This window comes from Oncorhynchus clarkii, chromosome 7, assembly GCF_045791955.1.
Source record: "Oncorhynchus clarkii lewisi isolate Uvic-CL-2024 chromosome 7, UVic_Ocla_1.0, whole genome shotgun sequence".
NCBI lineage: Eukaryota > Metazoa > Chordata > Actinopteri > Salmoniformes > Salmonidae > Oncorhynchus > Oncorhynchus clarkii.
The window spans coordinates 1,304,099-1,322,780 of NC_092153.1; the positions used below are offsets into that span (position 1 = coordinate 1,304,099).

Genomic DNA, 18,682 nt, shown 5'->3' on the forward strand with positions numbered 1-18,682 from the left:
AATCCTCTGTGAGAAGTTGAAAGTGACATGAAAGAAGTATGGATCAGCCTCCTAGCAGGCAGGATTATGTCTGTCTGTACTTCCTGTCTGTCCTCCCCTCAGCTCTGAAACCCTCTGAATCACACATGATATTCCCACTCAAACAGCCTAAGCTATGTGTAATAAACAACTTAAGAGAAATAACAGCTTTGGGAATTCATCTATTTTCTCCTCGATTTTAGACGAGGGAATAGCATTATTATTAGACGTGTCGCCCCACAGGGGGATTGAGGGGCTAAAAGGAGAGAGAGGGTTTTTTGTTGTTTTACTTTTGAAGGAGATGTGATTTTAAAATGGACTCCGATCAGCCCTGTTTTAGTCCATTCAGTGTTTCGACTGTCGGTTCTCGTCTGGAGGAGTTCTCCCTCCGCCTGTCTGAATGTGCTGACGGTTTTTAATAGGTTATAAAAAACACACACAGGCCAGCCACTCCAGGGACGTTTGGCTTTCATCGCGTTTTTTAGCATGGCGTCCCAGCTCTCTAGTCTAGTATGGATCCAGCTCTCTAGTCTAGTATGGATCCAGCTCTCTAGTCTTGTATGGATCCAGCTCTCTAGTCTAGTATGGATCCAGCTCTCTAGTCTAGTATGGATCCAGCTCTCTAGTCTAGTATGGATCCAGCTCTCTAGTCTAGTAAGGATCCAGCTCTCTAGTCTAGTATGGATCCAGCTCTCTAGTCTAGTATGGATCCAGCTCTCTAGTCTAGTATGGATCCAGCTCTCTAGTCTTGTATGGATCCAGCTCTCTAGTCTAGTATGGATCCAGCTCTCTAGTCTAGTATGGATCCAGCTCTCTAGTCTAGTATGGATCCAGCTCTCTAGTCTAGTATGGATCCAGCTCTCTAGTCTAGTATGGATCCAGCTCTCTAGTCTAGTATGGATCCAGCTCTCTAGTCTAGTATGGATCCAGCTCTCTAGTCTAGTAAGGATCCAGCTCTCTAGTCTAGTATGGATCCAGCTCTCTAGTCTAGTATGGATCCAGCTCTCTAGTCTAGTATGGATCCAGCTCTCTAGTCTAGTATGGATCCAGCTCTCTAGTCTAGTATGGATCCAGCTCTCTAGTCTAGTATGGATCCAGCTCTCTAGTCTAGTATGGATCCAGCTCTCTAGTCTAGTATGGATCCAGCTCTCTAGTCTAGTATGGATCCAGCTCTCTAGTCTAGTCTGGATAGGTAGGTAGGGCTTGTGTCCCAAATGGAACCTTTCTGTTCTGTGTAGTGCACTCGTTGAGACCAGATACAGTTATCATCTAGTCCAGTTGTTCCCAAGCAGGGGGTACTCGGGGGTACTTGGTCTATCCTCAGGGGGTACCAGGATCCCTGGGGGTACTTGGTCTATCTACACAGGTACTAGGATCCCTGGGGGTACTTGGTCTATCTACACGGGTACTAGGATCCCTGGGGGTACTTGGTCTATCTACACGGGTACTAGGATCCCTCGGGGTACTTGGTCTATCTATAGGGGGTACTAGGATCCCTGGAGGTACCTGGCCTATCCTCAGGGGGTACTAGGATCCCTGGGGGTACTTGGTCTATCCTCAGGGGGTACTTGAAGACTCATGAGACCGTAGGGTTCCTGGTAAAATCCACATGAGGGGGAACATCAGGGGTACTCTGGGCAGAGCAGAATTCAGTTGGTGGTACAGTAGCCTCTGGTCTCGTCCATTCAGTGACCAATAGATGAGTTTTAAAACGACCACTTTGGATAAAAATAGGTATATTTATTTATGAGCTGTTTTTCCTTCTCCCCCCAGCTGGGTGCAGAGCTTTGGCCACGAGGGTCTGGGACTGCTGCTAGACATTCTGGAGAAGCTGCTTCACAAGAAACAGTAAGGACACACACACCGTATGCTCACACACACACACACACACACACACACACACACACACACACACACACACACGGGCGGATAAACACACAGACACACACACACACACACACACACACACAGACACACAGATGAACACACACACACACACGGGCTGATGAACGCACACACACACACACACACGGGCGGATGAACGCACACATACACACACACACACGGGCGGATGAACGCACACACACACACACACACGGGCGGATGAACGCACACACACACACACACACACGGGCGGATGAACGCGCAAACACACTGACTGCATTTACTCAATGTAGAAACATCACATGTTCAATATAAATGTTCATCTCATCTCTACTCCATTTCTCTCCCTTCCTCTACCTCTCTCCTGCGCCCTCTCTCTACCTCCCTCTACCTCTCTCTCTCTACCTCCCTCTACCTCCTCCTCCCTCCCTCTACCTCCCTCTCCCTCTACCTCCTTCTCCCTCCCTCTACCACTACCTCCCTCTACCTCCTTCTACCTCCCTCTACCTCCTTCTCCCTCCCTCTACCTCCCTCTCCCTCCTTCTACCTCCCTCTCTCTACCTCCTTCTACCTCCCTCTACCTCCCTCTCCCTCCCTCTACCTCCCTCTCCCTCCCTCTACCTCTACCTCCTTCTACCTCCCTCTCTCTACCTCCCTCTACCTCCCTCTACCTCCCTCTACCTCCCTCTCCCTCCTTCTACCTCCCTCTCTCTACCTCCTTCTACCTCCATCTCTCTACCTCCTTCTACCTCCCTCTACCTCTACCTCCTTCTACCTCCATCTACCTCCCTCCCTCTACCTCCTTCTACCCTCTCTACCTCCCTCTCTCTACCTCTACCTCCCTCTACCTCTACCTCCCTCTACCTCCCTCTACCTCCCTCTACCTCTCTCTACCTCCCTCTACCTCCCTCTACCTCCCTCTACCTCTACCTCCCTCTACCTCCCTCTACCTCTCTCTACCTCCCTCTACCTCCCTCTACCTCCCTCTACCTCCCTCTACCTCCCTCTACCTCTCTCTACCTCTCTCTACCTCTCTACCTCTCTCTACCTCTACCTCTTGCTTACCTCTGTCTCTCTCTCTACTCTCAATTCAATTCAAGGGGCTTTATTGGCATGGGAAACGTGTTAACATTGCCAAAGCAAGTGCTGACTCTCTCTGTCTGTTGTCTCTGTAGCCAGGATAAACCTGACAAGAAGCTACTCTCTCTGTCTGTTGTCTCTGTAGCCAGGATAAACATGACAAGAAGCTACTCTCTCTGTCTGTTGTCTCTGTAGCCAGGATAAACCTGACAAGAAGAGCCAGCATAAAGTCATCCAGTGCCTCAAAGCCTTCATGAACAACAAGGTAATGTAGCTAATCCTTCATGAACAACAAGGTAATGTAGCTAATCCTTCATGAAAAACAAGGTAATGTAGCTAATCCTTTATGGACAACAAGGTAATGTAGCTAATCCTTCATGGACAACAAGGTAATGTAGCTAATCCTTCATGAACAACAAGGTAATGTAGCTAATCCTTCATGGACAACGAGGTAATGTATATAATCATTCATGAACAACAATGTAATGTCGGGGAGAGGATGAATGTGTGGGAATGTGTCCCACTGCTGAATTGGTTCTGGTACTTCCTGTCCCTTCTGGGAGAGGAGAAATGTGTCCCACTGCTGAATTGGTTCTGGTACTTCCTGTCCCTTCTGGGAGAGAAGAAATGTGTCCCACTGCTGAATTGGTTCTGGTACTTCCTGTCCCTTCTGGGAGAGGAGAAATGTGTCCCACTGCTGAATTGGTTCTGGTGCTTCCTGTCCTTTCTGGGAGAGGAGGAATGTGTCCCACTGCTGAATTGGTTCTGGTACTTCCTGTCCCTTCTGGGAGAGGATAAATGTGTCCCACTGCTGAATTGGTTCTGGTACTTCCTGTCCCTTCTGGGAGAGGAGGAATGTGTCCCACTGCTGAGTTGGTTCTGGTACTTCCTGTCCCTTCTGGGAGAGGAGAAATGTGTCCCACTGCTGAATTGGTTCTGGTACTTCCTGTCCCTTCTGGGAGAGGAGGAATGTGTCCCACTGCTGAATTGGTTCTGGTACTTCCTGTCCCTTCTGGGAGAGGAGGAATGTGTCCCACTGCTGAGTTGGTTCTGGTACTTCCTGTCCTTTCTGGGAGAGGAGAAATGTGTCCCACTGCTGAATTGGTTCTGGTACTTCCTGTCTCTTCTGGGAGAGGAGAAATGTGTCCCACTGCTGAGTTGGTTCTGGTACTTCCTGTCTCTTCTGGGAGAGGAGAAATGTGTCCCACTGCTGAATTGGTTCTGCTACTTCCTGTCTCTTCTGGGAGAGGAGAAATGTGTCCCACTGCTGAATTGGTTCTGGTACTTCCTGTCCCTTCTGGGAGAGGAGAAATGTGTCCAACTGCTGAATTGGTTCTGGTACTTCCTGTCCCTTCTGGGAGAGGGGAAATGTGTCCCACTGCTGAATTGGTTCTGGTACTTCCTGTCTCTTCTGGGAGAGGAGAAATGTGTCCCACTGCTGAATTGGTTCTGGTACTTCCTGTCCCTTCTGGGAGAGGAGAAATGTGTCCCACTGCTGAGTTGGTTCTGGTACTTCCTGTCCCTTCTGGGAGAGGAGAAATGTGTCCCACTGCTGAATTGGTTCTGGTACTTCCTGTCCCTTCTGGGAGAGGAGGAATGTGTCCCACTGCTGAATTGGTTCTGGTACTTCCTGTCCCTTCTGGGAGAGGAGGAATGTGTCCCACTGCTGAATTGGTTCTGGTACTTCCTGTCCCTTCTGGGAGAGGAGGAATGTGTCCCACTGCTGAATTGGTTCTGGTACTTCCTGTCCTTTCTGGGAGAGGAGGAATGTGTCCCACTGCTGAATTGGTTCTGGTACTTCCTGTCCCTTCTGGGAGAGGAGGAATGTGTCCCACTGCTGAGTTGGTTCTGGTACTTCCTGTCCTTTCTGGGAGAGGAGGAATGTGTCCCACTGCTGAATTGGTTCTGGTACTTCCTGTCCCTTCTGGGAGAGGAGGAATGTGTCCCACTGCTGAGTTGGTTCTGGTACTTCCTGTCCCTTCTGGGAGAGGAGAAATGTGTCCCACTGCTGAATTGGTTCTGGTACTTCCTGTCCCTTCTGGGAGAGGAGAAATGTGTCCCACTGCTGAATTGGTTCTGGTACTTCCTGTCCCTTCTGGGAGAGGAGGAACGTGTCCCACTGCTGAGTTGGTTCTGGTACTTCCTGTCCCTTCTGGGAGTATTCAGACTCTTTGACCTATTTCACGTTTTGTTGTTAAAACCTACATTCAAAATGGCTTAAATAAAATATCTCACCCATCTATACACAATACACCATAGTAACAAAGTGAACATTTCTAGGTAAATGTTGGCACATTTATTGAACATGAAATACAGGAAGTGCTTTTACGTAAGTATTCACACCCCTGAGTCGATACGTTGTGGAAACACATTCGGCAGCCATTTGCCTCTTTCTGGGTCACGTCTTGGAGATGTTTTCACACCTGGTGAATGCAACGTTCTTCCAGCTCTGTCAAATGGGCGGTTGTTCATCGCTAGGCAACCGTGTTCAGGTTTGGCCACAGATTTTCAAGTAGATTCACAGTGGGTTCAGAAAGTATTCAGACCCCCTCGATTTTTTCCCACATTTTGTTACGTTACAGCCTCATTCTAAAATGGATTAAATAGATTTTTTCCCCCTCATCAATCTACACACAATTCCTCATAATGAATGTAAAAATAGGTTTTTAGAATTGTTTTGCTAATTTATTAAGAATTTAATACAAAATATCACATTTGCATAAGTATTCAGACCCTTTACATTCAGAGACTTGTCCCGATGCCACTCCTGCGTTGTCTTGGCTGTGTGCTTAGGGTCGTTGTCCTGTTGGAAGGTGAACCTTCACCCCAGTCTGAGGTCCTGAGGGTAGTGGAGCAGGTTTTAATCAAGGATCTCTCTGTTCTTTGCTCCGTTCATCTTTACCTCCATCATGACTAGTCTCCCAATTCCCCACAGCATGATGCTGCCACCACCATGCTTCACCGTAGGGATGTTGCCAGGTTTCCTTCATCCTGACTAGTCTCCCAGTCCCACACAGCATGATGCTGCCACCACCATGCTTCACCGTAGGGATGTTGCCAGGTTTCCTTCATCCTGACTAGTCTCCCAGTCCCACACAGCATGATGCTGCCACCACCATGCTTCACCGTAGGGATGTTGCCAGGTTTCCTTCATCCTGACTAGTCTCCCAGTCCCACACAGCATGATGCTGCCACCACCATGCTTCACGAAAAAAGGTCAACCTGGACGAGAGTCATGACGACCAAGACGTCAACCTGGACGAGAGTCACGACGACCAAGACGTCAACCTGGACGAGAGTCACGACGACCAAGACGTCAACCTGGACGAGAGTCACGACGACCAAGACGTCAACCTGGACGAGAATCACGACGACCAAGACGTCAACCTGGACGAGAGTCACGACGTCGACCTGGACGAGAGTCACGACGTCGACCTGGACGAGAGTCACGACGTCGACCTGGACGAGAGTCACGACGACCAAGACGTCGACCTGGACGAGAGTCACAACGTCGACCTGGACGAGAGTCACAACGTCGACCTGGACGAGAGTCACAACGTCGACCTGGACGAGAGTCACGACGACCAAGACGTCGACCTGGACGAGAGTCACAACGTCGACCTGGACGAGAGTCACGACGTCGACCTGGACGAGAGTCACGACGTCGACCTGGACGAGAGTCACGACGTCGACCTGGACGAGAGTCACGACGACCAAGACGTCGACCTGGACGAGAGTCACAACGTCGACCTGGACGAGAGTCACGACGTCGACCTGGACGAGAGTCACGACGACCAAGACGTCGACCTGGACGAGAGTCACAACGTCGACCTGGACGAGAGTCACGACGACCAAGACGTCGACCTGGACGAGAGTCACAACGTCGACCTGGACGAGAGTCACGACGACCAAGACGTCGACCTGGACGAGAGTCACAGCGACAAACGACAACCTGCGTATTTTATTCCTCTTGTTTTACTATTGTAATTGTATTTTATATATTTTTTAACTCTATCGTTGGAAAGATGCTCGTCAGAAAGTATCTCGCGGTAAAGTCCAGACCCGTTGTCTTTTAGCGGGTGTGACAGATGAAACTGGATCTGACCCGTTGTCTTTTAGCGCGTGTGACAGATGAAACTGGATCTGACCCGTTGTCTTTTAGCGGGTGTGACAGATGAAACTGGATCTGACCCGTTGTCTTTTAGCGCGTGTGACAGATGAAACTGGATCAGACCCGTTGTCTTTTAGCGCGTGTGACAGATGAAACTGGATCAGACCCGTTGTCTTTTAGCGCGTGTGACAGATGAAACTGGATCAGACCCGTTGTCTTTTAGCGCGTGTGACAGATGAAACTGGATCAGACCCGTTGTCTTTTAGCGCGTGTGACAGATGAAACTGGATCAGACCCGTTGTCTTTTAGCGCGTGTGACAGATGAAACTGGACCAGACCCGTTGTCTTTTAGCGCGTGTGACAGATGAAACTGGATCTGATTTGTTTTATTGGAAACGTGTGTAGCCTGAATGTCTTGACTTTAAATGATCATAAATGCCGTTTTGGGATGCAGCCCGACCTCATCCTCTCGGAGAGGAGGTGTCGTTGTGTGGAGCTGAAGCCCAGTGGAGCTCGTCTGGCACACCACTCCTCCTCTCCTCTCGTTGTAAGGTCTTGTGTAATCCTGTTTCCACAACAGGTGCAGAGCGCCTCTTTTACCCACCGGCACTGACTCACAGACCTTGCCCTCGCCTCCTGCTGCATCTTGGGATACGTCTCGCCCACAGCGCCTGCGGAGGCTGCCAGACAGGTGTTCCAAACCAGCTGTCAGTAGTGCCTTTCCCCCTCCCTCTCTTCCTCCCTCCCTCTCTCTTCCTCCTTCCCTCTCTTCCTCCTTCTCCTCCTCCCTCTCTCCCTCTTCCTCCATCCCTCCCTCTTCCTCCTTCCCTCTCTTCCTCCTTCCCTCCCTCCTCCTCCTTCGCTCTCTTGCTCCTTCCCTGCCCTCCTCCTTCCATCTCTCCCCTCCTCCTTCCCTCCCTCTCTTCTTCCCTCCCTCTCTTCCTCCTTCCCTCCCTCTTCCTCCATTCCTCCCTCCCTCTTCCTCCCTCCCTCCCTCTTCCTCCTTCCCTCCCCTCCTCCTTCCATCTCTCCCCTCTTCCTTCCCTCCCTCTCTTCTTCCCTCCCTCTCTTCCTCCTTCCTCCCTCCCTCTCTTCCTCCTTCCCTCCCTCTTCCTCCTTCCCTCCCTCTTCCTCCTTCCATCTCTCCCCTCCTCCTTCCCTCCCTCTCTTCTTCCCTCCCTCTCTTCCTCCCTCCCTCTCTTCCTGCTTCCTCTCTTCCTCCTTCCTTCCCTCCCTCTCTTCCTCCTTCCCTCCCTCAGCTTCTTGATATGCCACACCTGTCAGGTGGATGGATTATCTTGGCTAAGGAGAAATGCTCACTAACAGGAACATTTCTGGGATATTTTATTTCAGCTCGTGAAACATGGGACTGACTCTTTACAGGTTGCGTTTATATATTTTTTCAGTGCTTATGGAAAAAGCCATTTTGAATCAACAGGCCGGGCTGGCGTCAGCAACTGGCCAGACGCGAGTATCACCAGTGTTCCACTACATTCTCTTTCTCGCTAAATGAAACGAGGAGGAACATGTGTTTACCTTCTCTCCTTCCCTCCCTTCTCTCCTTCCCTTCATCCCTTCTCTCCTTCCCTTCATTCCTTCTCTCCTTCCCTCCCTTCTCTCCTTCCCTCCCTTCTCTCCTTCCCTCCCTTCTCTCCTTCCCTTCATCCCTTCTCTCCTTCCCTTCATCCCTTCTCTCCTTCCCTTCATCCCTTCTCTCCTTCCCTCCCTTCTCTCCTTCCCTTCATCCCTTCTCTCCTCCCCTCCCTTCTCTCCTTCCCTTCATCCCTTCTCTCCTTCCCTTCATCCCTTCTCTCCTTCCCTCCCTTCTCTCCTTCCCTTCATCCCTTCTCTCCTTCCCTTCATCCCTTCTCTCCTTCCCTTCATCCCTTCTCTCCTCACCTCCCTTCTCTCCTTCCCTTCATCCCTTCTCTCCTTCCCTTCATCCCTTCTCTCCTTCCCTCCCTTCTCTCCTCCCCTTCATCCCTTCTCTCCTTCCCTTCATCCCTTCTCTCCTTCCCTTCATCCCTTCTCTCCTTCCCTCCCTTCTCTCCTTCCCTTCATTCCTCCCTTCTCTCCTCCCCTCCCTTCTCTCCTTCCCTTCATCCCTTCTCTCCTCCCCTTCATCCCTTCTCTCCTTCCCTCCCTTCTCTCCTTCCCTTCATCCCTTCTCTCCTTCCCTTCATTCCTCCCTTCTCTCCTCCCCTCCCTTCTCTCCTCCCCTTCCTTCTCTCCTCCCCTTCCTTCTCTCCTTCCCTTCCTTCTCTCCTTCCCTTCATCCCTTCTCTCCTTCCCTTCATCCCTTCTCTCCTTCCCTTCATCCCTTCTCTCCTTCCCTCCCTTCACTCCTTCCCTTCATTCCTCCCTTCTCTCCTCCCCTCCCTTCTCTCCTCACCTCCCTTCTCTCCTTCCCTTCATCCCTTCTCTTCATCCCTTCTCTCCTTCCCTTCATCCCTTCTCTCCTTCCTTCCCTTCATCCCTTCTCTCCTTCCCTTCATCCCTTCTCTCCTTCTCTCCTTCCCTTCATTCCTCCCTTCTCTCCTCACCTCCCTTCTCTCATTCCCTTCATCCCTTCTCTCCTTCCCTTCATCCCTTCTCTCCTTCCCTTCATTCCTCCCTTCTCTCCTCCCCTCCCTTCTCTCCTCCCCTCCCTTCTCTCCTCACCTCCCTTCTCTCCTTCCCTTCATCTCTTCTCTCTTCCCCTCCCTTCTCTCCTTCCCTTCATTCCTCCCTTCTCTCCTTCCCTCCCTTCTCTCCTCCCCTCCCCTCTCCTCTCCTCTCCTCCCCTCCTCTCCTCTCCTCCCCTCTCCTCCCCTCTCCTCTCCTCCCCTCTCCTCTCCTCTCCTCTCCTCTCCTCTCCTCTCCTCTCCTCTCCTCAACTCCCCTCCCCTCCCCTCCCCTCCCCTCTCCTCTCCTCTCCTCTCCTCCCCTCCTCTCCTCCCCTCCCCTCCCCTCCCCTCCCCTCTCCTCTCCTCCCCTCTCCTCCCCTCTCCTCCCCTCCTCCCTCCTCCCCTCTCCTCCCCTCCTCTCCTTCCCCTCCCCTCCCCCTCCCCTCTCCTCCCCTCCCCTCCCCTCCCCTCTCCTCCCCTCCCCTCTCCTCCCCCTGGTCTCCCCCTCCCCGTAGGTAGTAGGTAGGCAGGTAGGTAGGTAGGTAGGTTCAGTAGGTCTCAGGTAGGTGTAGGTCTGGTAGGTCTAGTCAGGGTGGGTCTGGTAGGTAGGTCTAGGTTAGGTCGGTGGTAGGTAGGTAGTCTGGTAGGTTGTAGGTTAGGTAGCTCAGGTGTGGGTAGGGTCTGCTAGGTCAGTATCAGGTCCTAGTAGGCTCAGTAGGCCCTAGTATAGTACGGTATAAGTACCAGTCAGTACGTAGTCTCCAGTAGGCTGCCTCTGGTCTCAGTCCAGTCTCGTCTAGTCCCGTCTCCTATAGTATCAGGTAGGCTAGGTATAGCTAGTAGGTCTCGTCTCGTCCTAGTACCCGATAGGCATCTCCATCCCCTCTAGTCCAGTGTCTCCTACTAGGTCCCGGTACTAGGTCCTATCCCCAGTCTCCTCCCTACTCTCAGTCCCAGTATGCCAGTTCCTCGTCCGTATAGTCGGTCATATACGTCCGTCTCAGTCTGGTCTCCAGTCCCCTCCCCTTCTCTCCTCCCTTCCCTCCTCCCCTCCCCTCCCAGTACTCCTCCCCTCCCCTCTTAGTAGGTCTGCCTCTCCTCCCCTCCTCCCCTCCCCTCCTCCCCTCCCCTCTCCTCCCCCTCCCCTCTCCCCCTCCCCTCCCCTCCCCCTCTCCTCCCCTCCCCCCTCCTCTCCTCCTCCCCTCCCCTCCCCTCTCCTCCCCTCTCCCCCCTCCCCTCTCCTCTCCTCTCCTCTCCTCTCCTCTCCCCTCTCCTCCCCTCTCCTCCCCTCCCCTCTCCTCTCCTTCCCTCCCTTCTCTCCTCCCCTCCCTTCTCTCCTCCCCTCCCCTCTCCTCTCCTCTCCTCCCCTCTCCTCCCCTCTCCTCTCCTCTCCTCCCCTCTCCTCTCCTCTCCTCTCCTCTCCTCCCCTCTCCTCTCCTCCCCCTCTCCTCCCCTCCTCTCCTTCCCCTCCCCTCCCCTCTCCTCCCCTCCCCTCTCCTCCCCTCCCCTCCCCTCCCCTCCCCTCTCCTCCCCTCTCCTCTCCTCTCCTCCTCTCCTCCTCCTCCCCTCCCCTCCCCCTCCTCCCCTCTCCTCCCCTCCTCCCCTCCTCCCCTCCTCCCCTCCCCTCCCCTCCTCCCCTCCTCCCCTGCCGATCAGACTGACACCTCTAACTGTGAAGTGCAGGGAACACGCAGCCTGCCGATCAGACTGACACCTCTAACTGTGAAGTGCAGGGAACACGCAGCCGATCAGACTGACACCTCTAACTGTGAAGTGCAGGGAACAACGCAGCCTGCCGATCAGACTGACACCTCTAACTGTGAAGTTCAGGGAACACGCAGCCTGCCGATCAGACTGACACCTCTAACTGTGAAGTGCAGGGAACACGCAGCCTGCTGATCAGACTGACACCTCTAACTGTGAAGTGCAGGGAACACGCAGCCGATCAGACTGACACCTCTAACTGTGAAGTGCAGGGAACAACGCAGCCTGCCGATCAGACTGACACCTCTAACTGTGAAGTGCAGGGAACAACGCAGCCTGCCGATCAGACTGACACCTCTAACTGTGAAGTTCAGGGAACACGCAGCCTGCCGATCAGACTGACACCTCTAACTGTGAAGTGCAGGGAACAACGCAGCCTGCCGATCAGACTGACACCTCTAACTGTGAAGTGCAGGGAACACGCAGCCTGCCGATCGGACTGACACCTCTAACTGTGAAGTGCAGGGAAGACGCAGCCTGCCGATCAGACTGACACCTCTAACTGTGAAGAGCAGGGAACACGCAGCCGATCAGACTGACACCTCTAACTGTGAAGTGCAGGGAACACGCAGCCTGCCGATCAGACTGACACCTCTAACTGTGAAGAGCAGGGAACACGCAGCCGATCAGACTGACACCTCTAACTGTGAAGTGCAGGGAACACGCAGCCTGCCGATCAGACTGACACCTCTAACTGTGAAGTGCAGGGAACACGCAGCCGATCAGACTGACACCTCTAAACACGATACATATTCAATGTGTTGACCTTTACTGTTGAGGAATAACATGGGACGATACAATATACTGTTACAAAATCGGTTACAACACACACACACACACACACACAGAGACACACACACACAGACACACACACACACACACACACACACACACACACACACACACACACACACACACACACAATAACAAAAGGTGTTGTTAATTATGTTCTGTTTCTCTGTGTTAATGATGTCTTCATAGACAGCTTCTGTTGTTGTGTTGGGATGTTATAACCGGTCTGACTGTTCTCCAGGCTATGAGACAACATCAGGAGAGAGAAACACTCGTTCTCGTGTTGTCTGACTGTTCTCCAGGCTATGAGACGTCATCAGGAGAGAGAAACACTCGTCCTCGTGTTGTTACCCTGTTCTCCAGGCTATGAGACGTCATCAGGAGAGAGAAACAGTCGTTCTCGTGTTGTCTGACTGTTCTCCAGGCTATGAGACTTCATCAGGAGAGAGAAACACTCGTTCTCGTGTTGTCTGACTGTTCTCCAGGCTATGAGACGTCATCAGGAGAGAGAAACAGTCGTTCTCGTGTTGTCTGACTGTTCTCCAGGCTATGAGACTTCATCAGGAGAGAGAAACACTCGTCCTCGTGTTGTCTGACTGTTCTCCAGGCTATGAGACGTCATCAGGAGAGAGAAACACTCGTTCTCGTGTTGTCTGACTGTTCTCCAGGCTATGAGACGACATCAGGAGAGAGAAACACTCGTCCTCGTGTTGTCTGACTGTTCTCCAGGCTATGAGACTTCATCAGGAGAGAGAAACACTCGTCCTCGTGTTGTCTGACTGTTCTCCAGGCTATGAGACGTCATCAGGAGAGAGAAACACTCGTTCTCGTGTTGTCTGACTGTTCTCCAGGCTATGAGACGTCATCAGGAGAGAGAAACACTCGTCCTCGTGTTGTTACCCTGTTCTCCAGGCTATGAGACGTCATCAGGAGAGAGAAACAGTCGTTCTCGTGTTGTCTGACTGTTCTCCAGGCTATGAGACGTCATCAGGAGAGAGAAACACTCGTTCTCGTGTTGTCTGACTGTTGGATATCATTTTGGGGCCTGGTTTGCCTTTTTTACCCAGATACCACTGGGAAATAATTAACTTTTATCTCGGAAACCGCTGTGTTAAACCCCGTACAGTAGACCTGTGTGGGTGGCGATGTCTTTACATTCCAGTTTTAATGATGACTGTGTTATCTGCTGTGTTAAACCCCGTACAGTAGACCTGTGTGGGTGGCGATGTCTTTACATTCCAGTTTTAATGATGGCTGTGTTATCTGCTGTGTTAAACCCCGTACAGTAGACCTGTGTGGGTGGCGATGTCTTTACATTCCAGTTTTAATGATGGCTGTGTTATCTGCTGTGTTAAACCCCGTACAGTAGACCTGTGTGGGTGGCGATGTCTTTACATTCCAGTTTTAATGATGGCTGTGTTATCTGCTGTGTTAAACCCCGTACAGTAGACCTGTGTGGGTGGCGATGTCTTTACATTCCAGTTTTAATGATGGCTGTGTTATCTGCTGTGTTAAACCCCGTACAGTAGACCTGTGTGGGTGGCAATGTCTTTACATTCCAGTTTTAATGATGACTGTGTTATCTGCTGTGTTAAACCCCGTACAGTAGACCTGTGTGGGTGGCGATGTCTTTACATTCCAGTTTTAATGATGACTGTGTTATCTGCTGTGTTAAACCCCGTACAGTAGACCTGTGTGGGTGGCGATGTCTTTACATTCCAGTTTTAATGATGGCTGTGTTATCTGCTGTGTTAAACCCCGTACAGTAGACCTGTGTGGGTGACGATGTCTTTACATTCCAGTTTTAATGATGGCTGTGTTATCTGCTGTGTTAAACCCCGTACAGTAGACCTGTGTGGGTGGCGATGTCTTGACATTCCAGTTTTAATGATGACTGTGTTATCTGCTGTGTTAAACCCCGTACAGTAGACCTGTGTGGGTGGCGATGTCTTTACATTCCAGTTTTAATGATGGCTGTGTTATCTGCTGTGTTAAACCCCGTACAGTAGACCTGTGTGGGTGACGATGTCTTTACATTCCAGTTTTAATGATGGCTGTGTTATCTGCTGTGTTAAACCCCGTACAGTAGACCTGTGTGGGTGGCGATGTCTTGACATTCCAGTTTTAATGATGACTGTGTTATCTGCTGTGTTAAACCCCGTACAGTAGACCTGTGTGGGTGGCGATGTCTTTACATTCCAGTTTTAATGATGGCTGTGTTATCTGCTGTGTTAAACCCCGTACAGTAGACCTGTGTGGGTGGCGATGTCTTGACATTCCAGTTTTAATGATGGCTGTGTTATCTGCTGTGTTAAACCCCGTACAGTAGACCTGTGTGGGTGGCGATGTCTTGACATTCCAGTTTTAATGATGGCTGTGTTATCTGCTGTGTTAAACCCCGTACAGTAGACCTGTGTGGGTGGCGATGTCTTGACATTCCAGTTTTAATGATGGCTGTGTTATCTGCTGTGTTAAACCCCGTACAGTAGACCTGTGTGGGTGGCGATGTCTTGACATTCCAGTTTTAATGATGGCTGTGTTATCTGCTGTGTTAAACCCCGTACAGTAGACCTGTGTGGGTGGCGATGTCTTTACATTCCAGTTTTAATGATGGCTGTGTTATCTGCTGTGTTAAACCCCGTACAGTAGACCTGTGTGGGTGGCGATGTCTTGACATTCCAGTTTTAATGATGGTTGTGTTATCTGCTGTGTTAAACCCCGTACAGTAGACCTGTGTGGGTGGCGATGTCTTTACATTCCAGTTTTAATGATGGCTGTGTTATCTGCTGTGTTAAACCCCGTACAGTAGACCTGTGTGGGTGGCGATGTCTTTACATTCCAGTTTTAATGATGGCTGTGTTATCTGCTGTGTTAAACCCCGTACAGTAGACCTGTGTGGGTGGCGATGTCTTTACATTCCAGTTTTAATGATGGCTGTGTTATCTGCTGTGTTAAACCCCGTACAGTAGACCTGTGTGGGTGACGATGTCTTTACATTCCAGTTTTAATGATGACTGTGTTATCTGCTGTGTTAAACCCCGTACAGTAGACCTGTGTGGGTGGCGATGTCTTTACATTCCAGTTTTAATGATGGCTGTGTTATCTGCTGTGTTAAACCCCGTACAGTAGACCTGTGTGGGTGGCGATGTCTTGACATTCCAGTTTTAATGATGGCTGTGTTATCTGCTGTGTTAAACCCCGTACAGTAGACCTGTGTGGGTGGCGATGTCTTTACATTCCAGTTTTAATGATGGCTGTGTTATCTGCTGTGTTAAACCCCGTACAGTAGACCTGTGTGGGTGACGATGTCTTTACATTCCAGTTTTAATGATGACTGTGTTATCTGCTGTGTTAAACCCCGTACAGTAGACCTGTGTGGGTGGCGATGTCTTTACATTCCAGTTTTAATGATGGCTGTGTTATCTGCTGTGTTAAACCCCGTACAGTAGACCTGTGTGGGTGGCGATGTCTTTACATTCCAGTTTTAATGATGGCTGTGTTATCTGCTGTGTTAAACCCCGTACAGTAGACCTGTGTGGGTGGTGATGTCTTTACATTCCAGTTTTAATGATGGCTGTGTTATCTGCTGTGTTAAACCCCGTACAGTAGACCTGTGTGGGTGGCGATGTCTTTACATTCCAGTTTTAATGATGGCTGTGTTATCTGCTGTGTTAAACCATGTGTTTTAATGATGGCTGTGTTATCTTTATGGTGTGAAGAGTCTATCTAACATGTCTGGTTCTAGTATGGTTCTAGTATGGTGTTTAGAGTCTATCTAACGTGTGATCTGTTGTCTGGTTCTAGTATGGTGTGGAGAGTCTATCCAACATGTTGTCTGGTTCTAGTATGGTGTGGAGAGTCTATCTAACATGTTGTCTGTTGTCTGGTTCTAGTATGGTGTGGAGAGTCTATCTAACATGTTGTCTGTTGTCTGGTTCTAGTATGGTGTGGAGAGTCTATCTAACATGTTGTCTGGTTCTAGTATGGTGTGGAGAGTCTATCTAACATGTTGTCTGTTGTCTGGTTCTACTATGGTGTGGAGAGTCTATCTAACATGTTTTCTGGTTCTAGTATGGTGTGGAGAGTCTATCTAACATGATGTCTGTTGTCTGGTTCTAGTATGGTTCTAGTATGGGTTGGAGAGTCTATCTAACATGTTGTCTGGTTCTAGTATGGTGTGGAGAGTCTATCTAACATGTTGTCTGGTTCTAGTATGGTGTGGAGAGTCTATCTAACATGTTGTCTGGTTCTAGTATGGTGTGGAGAGTCTATCTAACATGTGATCTGTTGTCTGGTTCTAGTATGGGTTGGAGAGTCTATCTAACATGTGATCTGTTGTCTGGTTCTAGTATGGGTTGGAGCGTATCCTGTCAGAGGAGAAGTGTCTGACCCTGTTGGCCCGAGCTATCGACCCCACCCAGCCCGCCATGATGACCGACGTGGTCAAGCTGCTGTCAGCCATCTGCATTGTGGGCGAGGAGAACACGTACGTCCCCATCCCGGCTTCACTCTGCCCTCACATGACTTCCTCTAGCTGTCCTCTGTTCTCCTCCACCTGTCCTCCATCACCCATGTTATCTATCCCCTGTTCTCCTTCACCTGTCCTCCATCACCCATGTTATCTATCCCCTGTTCTCCTCCATCACCCATGTTATCTATCCCCTGTTCTCCTTCACCTGTCCTCCATCACCCATGTTATCTATCCTCTGTTCTCCTCCATCACCCATGTTATCTATCCCCTGTTCTCCTCCACCTGTCCACCATCACCCATGTTATCTATCCCCTGTTCTCCTTCACCTGTCCTCCATCACCCATGTTATCTATCCTCTGTTCTCCTCCATCACCCATGTTATCTATCCTCTGTTCTCCTTCACCTGTCCTCCATCACCCATGTTATCTATCCTCTGTTCTCCTCCATCACCCATGTTATCTATCCTCTGTTCTCCTTCACCTGTCCTCCATCACCCATGTTATCTATCCTCTGTTCTCCTCCATCACCCATGTTATCTATCCTCTGTTCTCCTTCACCTGTCCTCCATCACCCATGTTATCTATCCTCTGTTCTCCTCCATCACCCATGTTATCTATCATCTGTTCTCCTTCACCTGTCCTCCATCACCCATGTTATCTATCCCCTGTTCTCCTCCATCACCCATGTTATCTATCGTCTGTTCTCCTTCACCTGTCCTCCATCACCCATGTCATCTATCCTCTGTTCTCCCCCATCACCCATGTTATCTATCCTCTGTTCTCCTTCACCTGTCCTCCATCACCCATGTTATCTATCCCCTGTTCTCCTTCACCTGTCCTCCATCACCCATGTTATCTATCCTCTGTTCTCCTCCACCACCCATGTTATCTATCCCCTGTTTTCCTTCACCCATGTTATCTATCCTCTGTTCTCCTCCACCACCCATGTTATCTATCCCCTGTTTTCCTTCACCTGTCCTCCATCACCCATGTTATCTATCCTGTTCTCCTCCATCACCCATGTTATCTATCCCCTGTTCTACTCCATCACCCATGTTATCTATCCTCTGTTCTCCTCCATCACCCATGTTATCTATCCTCTGTTCTCCTCCACCACCCATGTTATCTATCCCCTGTTCTCCACCATCACCCATGTTATCTATCCTCTGTTCTCCTCCATCACCCATGTTATATATCCCATGTTCTCCTCCATCACCCATGTTATCTATCCTCTGTTCTCCTCCACCTGTCCTCCATCACTTATGTTATCTATCCCCTGTTCTCCTCCATCACCCATGTTATCTATCCTCTGTTCTTCTCCATCACTTATGTTATCTATCCCCTGTTCTCACTTATGTTATCTATCCCCTGTTCTCCTCCATCACCCATGTTATCTATCCCCTGTTCTCCTCCATCACCCATGTTGTCTATCCTCTGTTCTCCTCCATCACCCATGTTATCTATCCCCTGTTCTCCTCCATCACCCATGTTGTCTATCCTCTGTTCTCCTGCATCACCCATGTTATCTATCCTCTGTTCTCCTCCATCATCCATGTTCTCCATCTCTCTCCTCTCTCTCCTGCTCATCTTCCTCTACCTGATGTACACGTGGTGGAGAACCAGCTAAATGGTAAAACTCATCCACAGCATCTGAGCAGCAAGTCCATGATCATTGACCTGTTTAAAGTCTGACTACAGTACAGTTGAACAGGGAAGAGGCTGAGGGTCAGTTGGCAGAGAGCTAGAGTCGTAGACAGAAAGACAGCTGGCAGAGACCTAGAGTCGTAGACAGAAAGACAGTTGGCAGAGAGCTAGAGTCGTAGACAGTTGGCAGAGACCTAGAGTCGTAGACAGAAAGACAGTTGGCAGAGAGCTGGAGTCGTAGACAGAAAGACAGTTGGCAGAGAGCTGGAGTCGTAGACAGAAAGACAGTTGGCAGAGAGCTGGAGTCGTAGAC

The 18,682-nt window shown here is 50.3% G+C and overlaps 1 protein-coding gene across 1 annotated transcript in view; it reads left to right on the forward strand.

Annotated features, from left to right (window-relative positions):
• The window catches only part of LOC139414026 (protein diaphanous homolog 3-like), a 618,119-nt gene that overhangs the window by 212,132 nt on the left and 387,305 nt on the right, over nt 1-18,682 (forward strand). Inside the window, exons 6-8 of the mRNA XM_071161902.1 lie at nt 1,792-1,866; nt 3,178-3,247; nt 16,605-16,741. Coding sequence (XP_071018003.1) covers nt 1,792-1,866; nt 3,178-3,247; nt 16,605-16,741 — 282 coding nt within the window. The remainder of the gene's footprint in view (nt 1-1,791; nt 1,867-3,177; nt 3,248-16,604; nt 16,742-18,682) is intronic.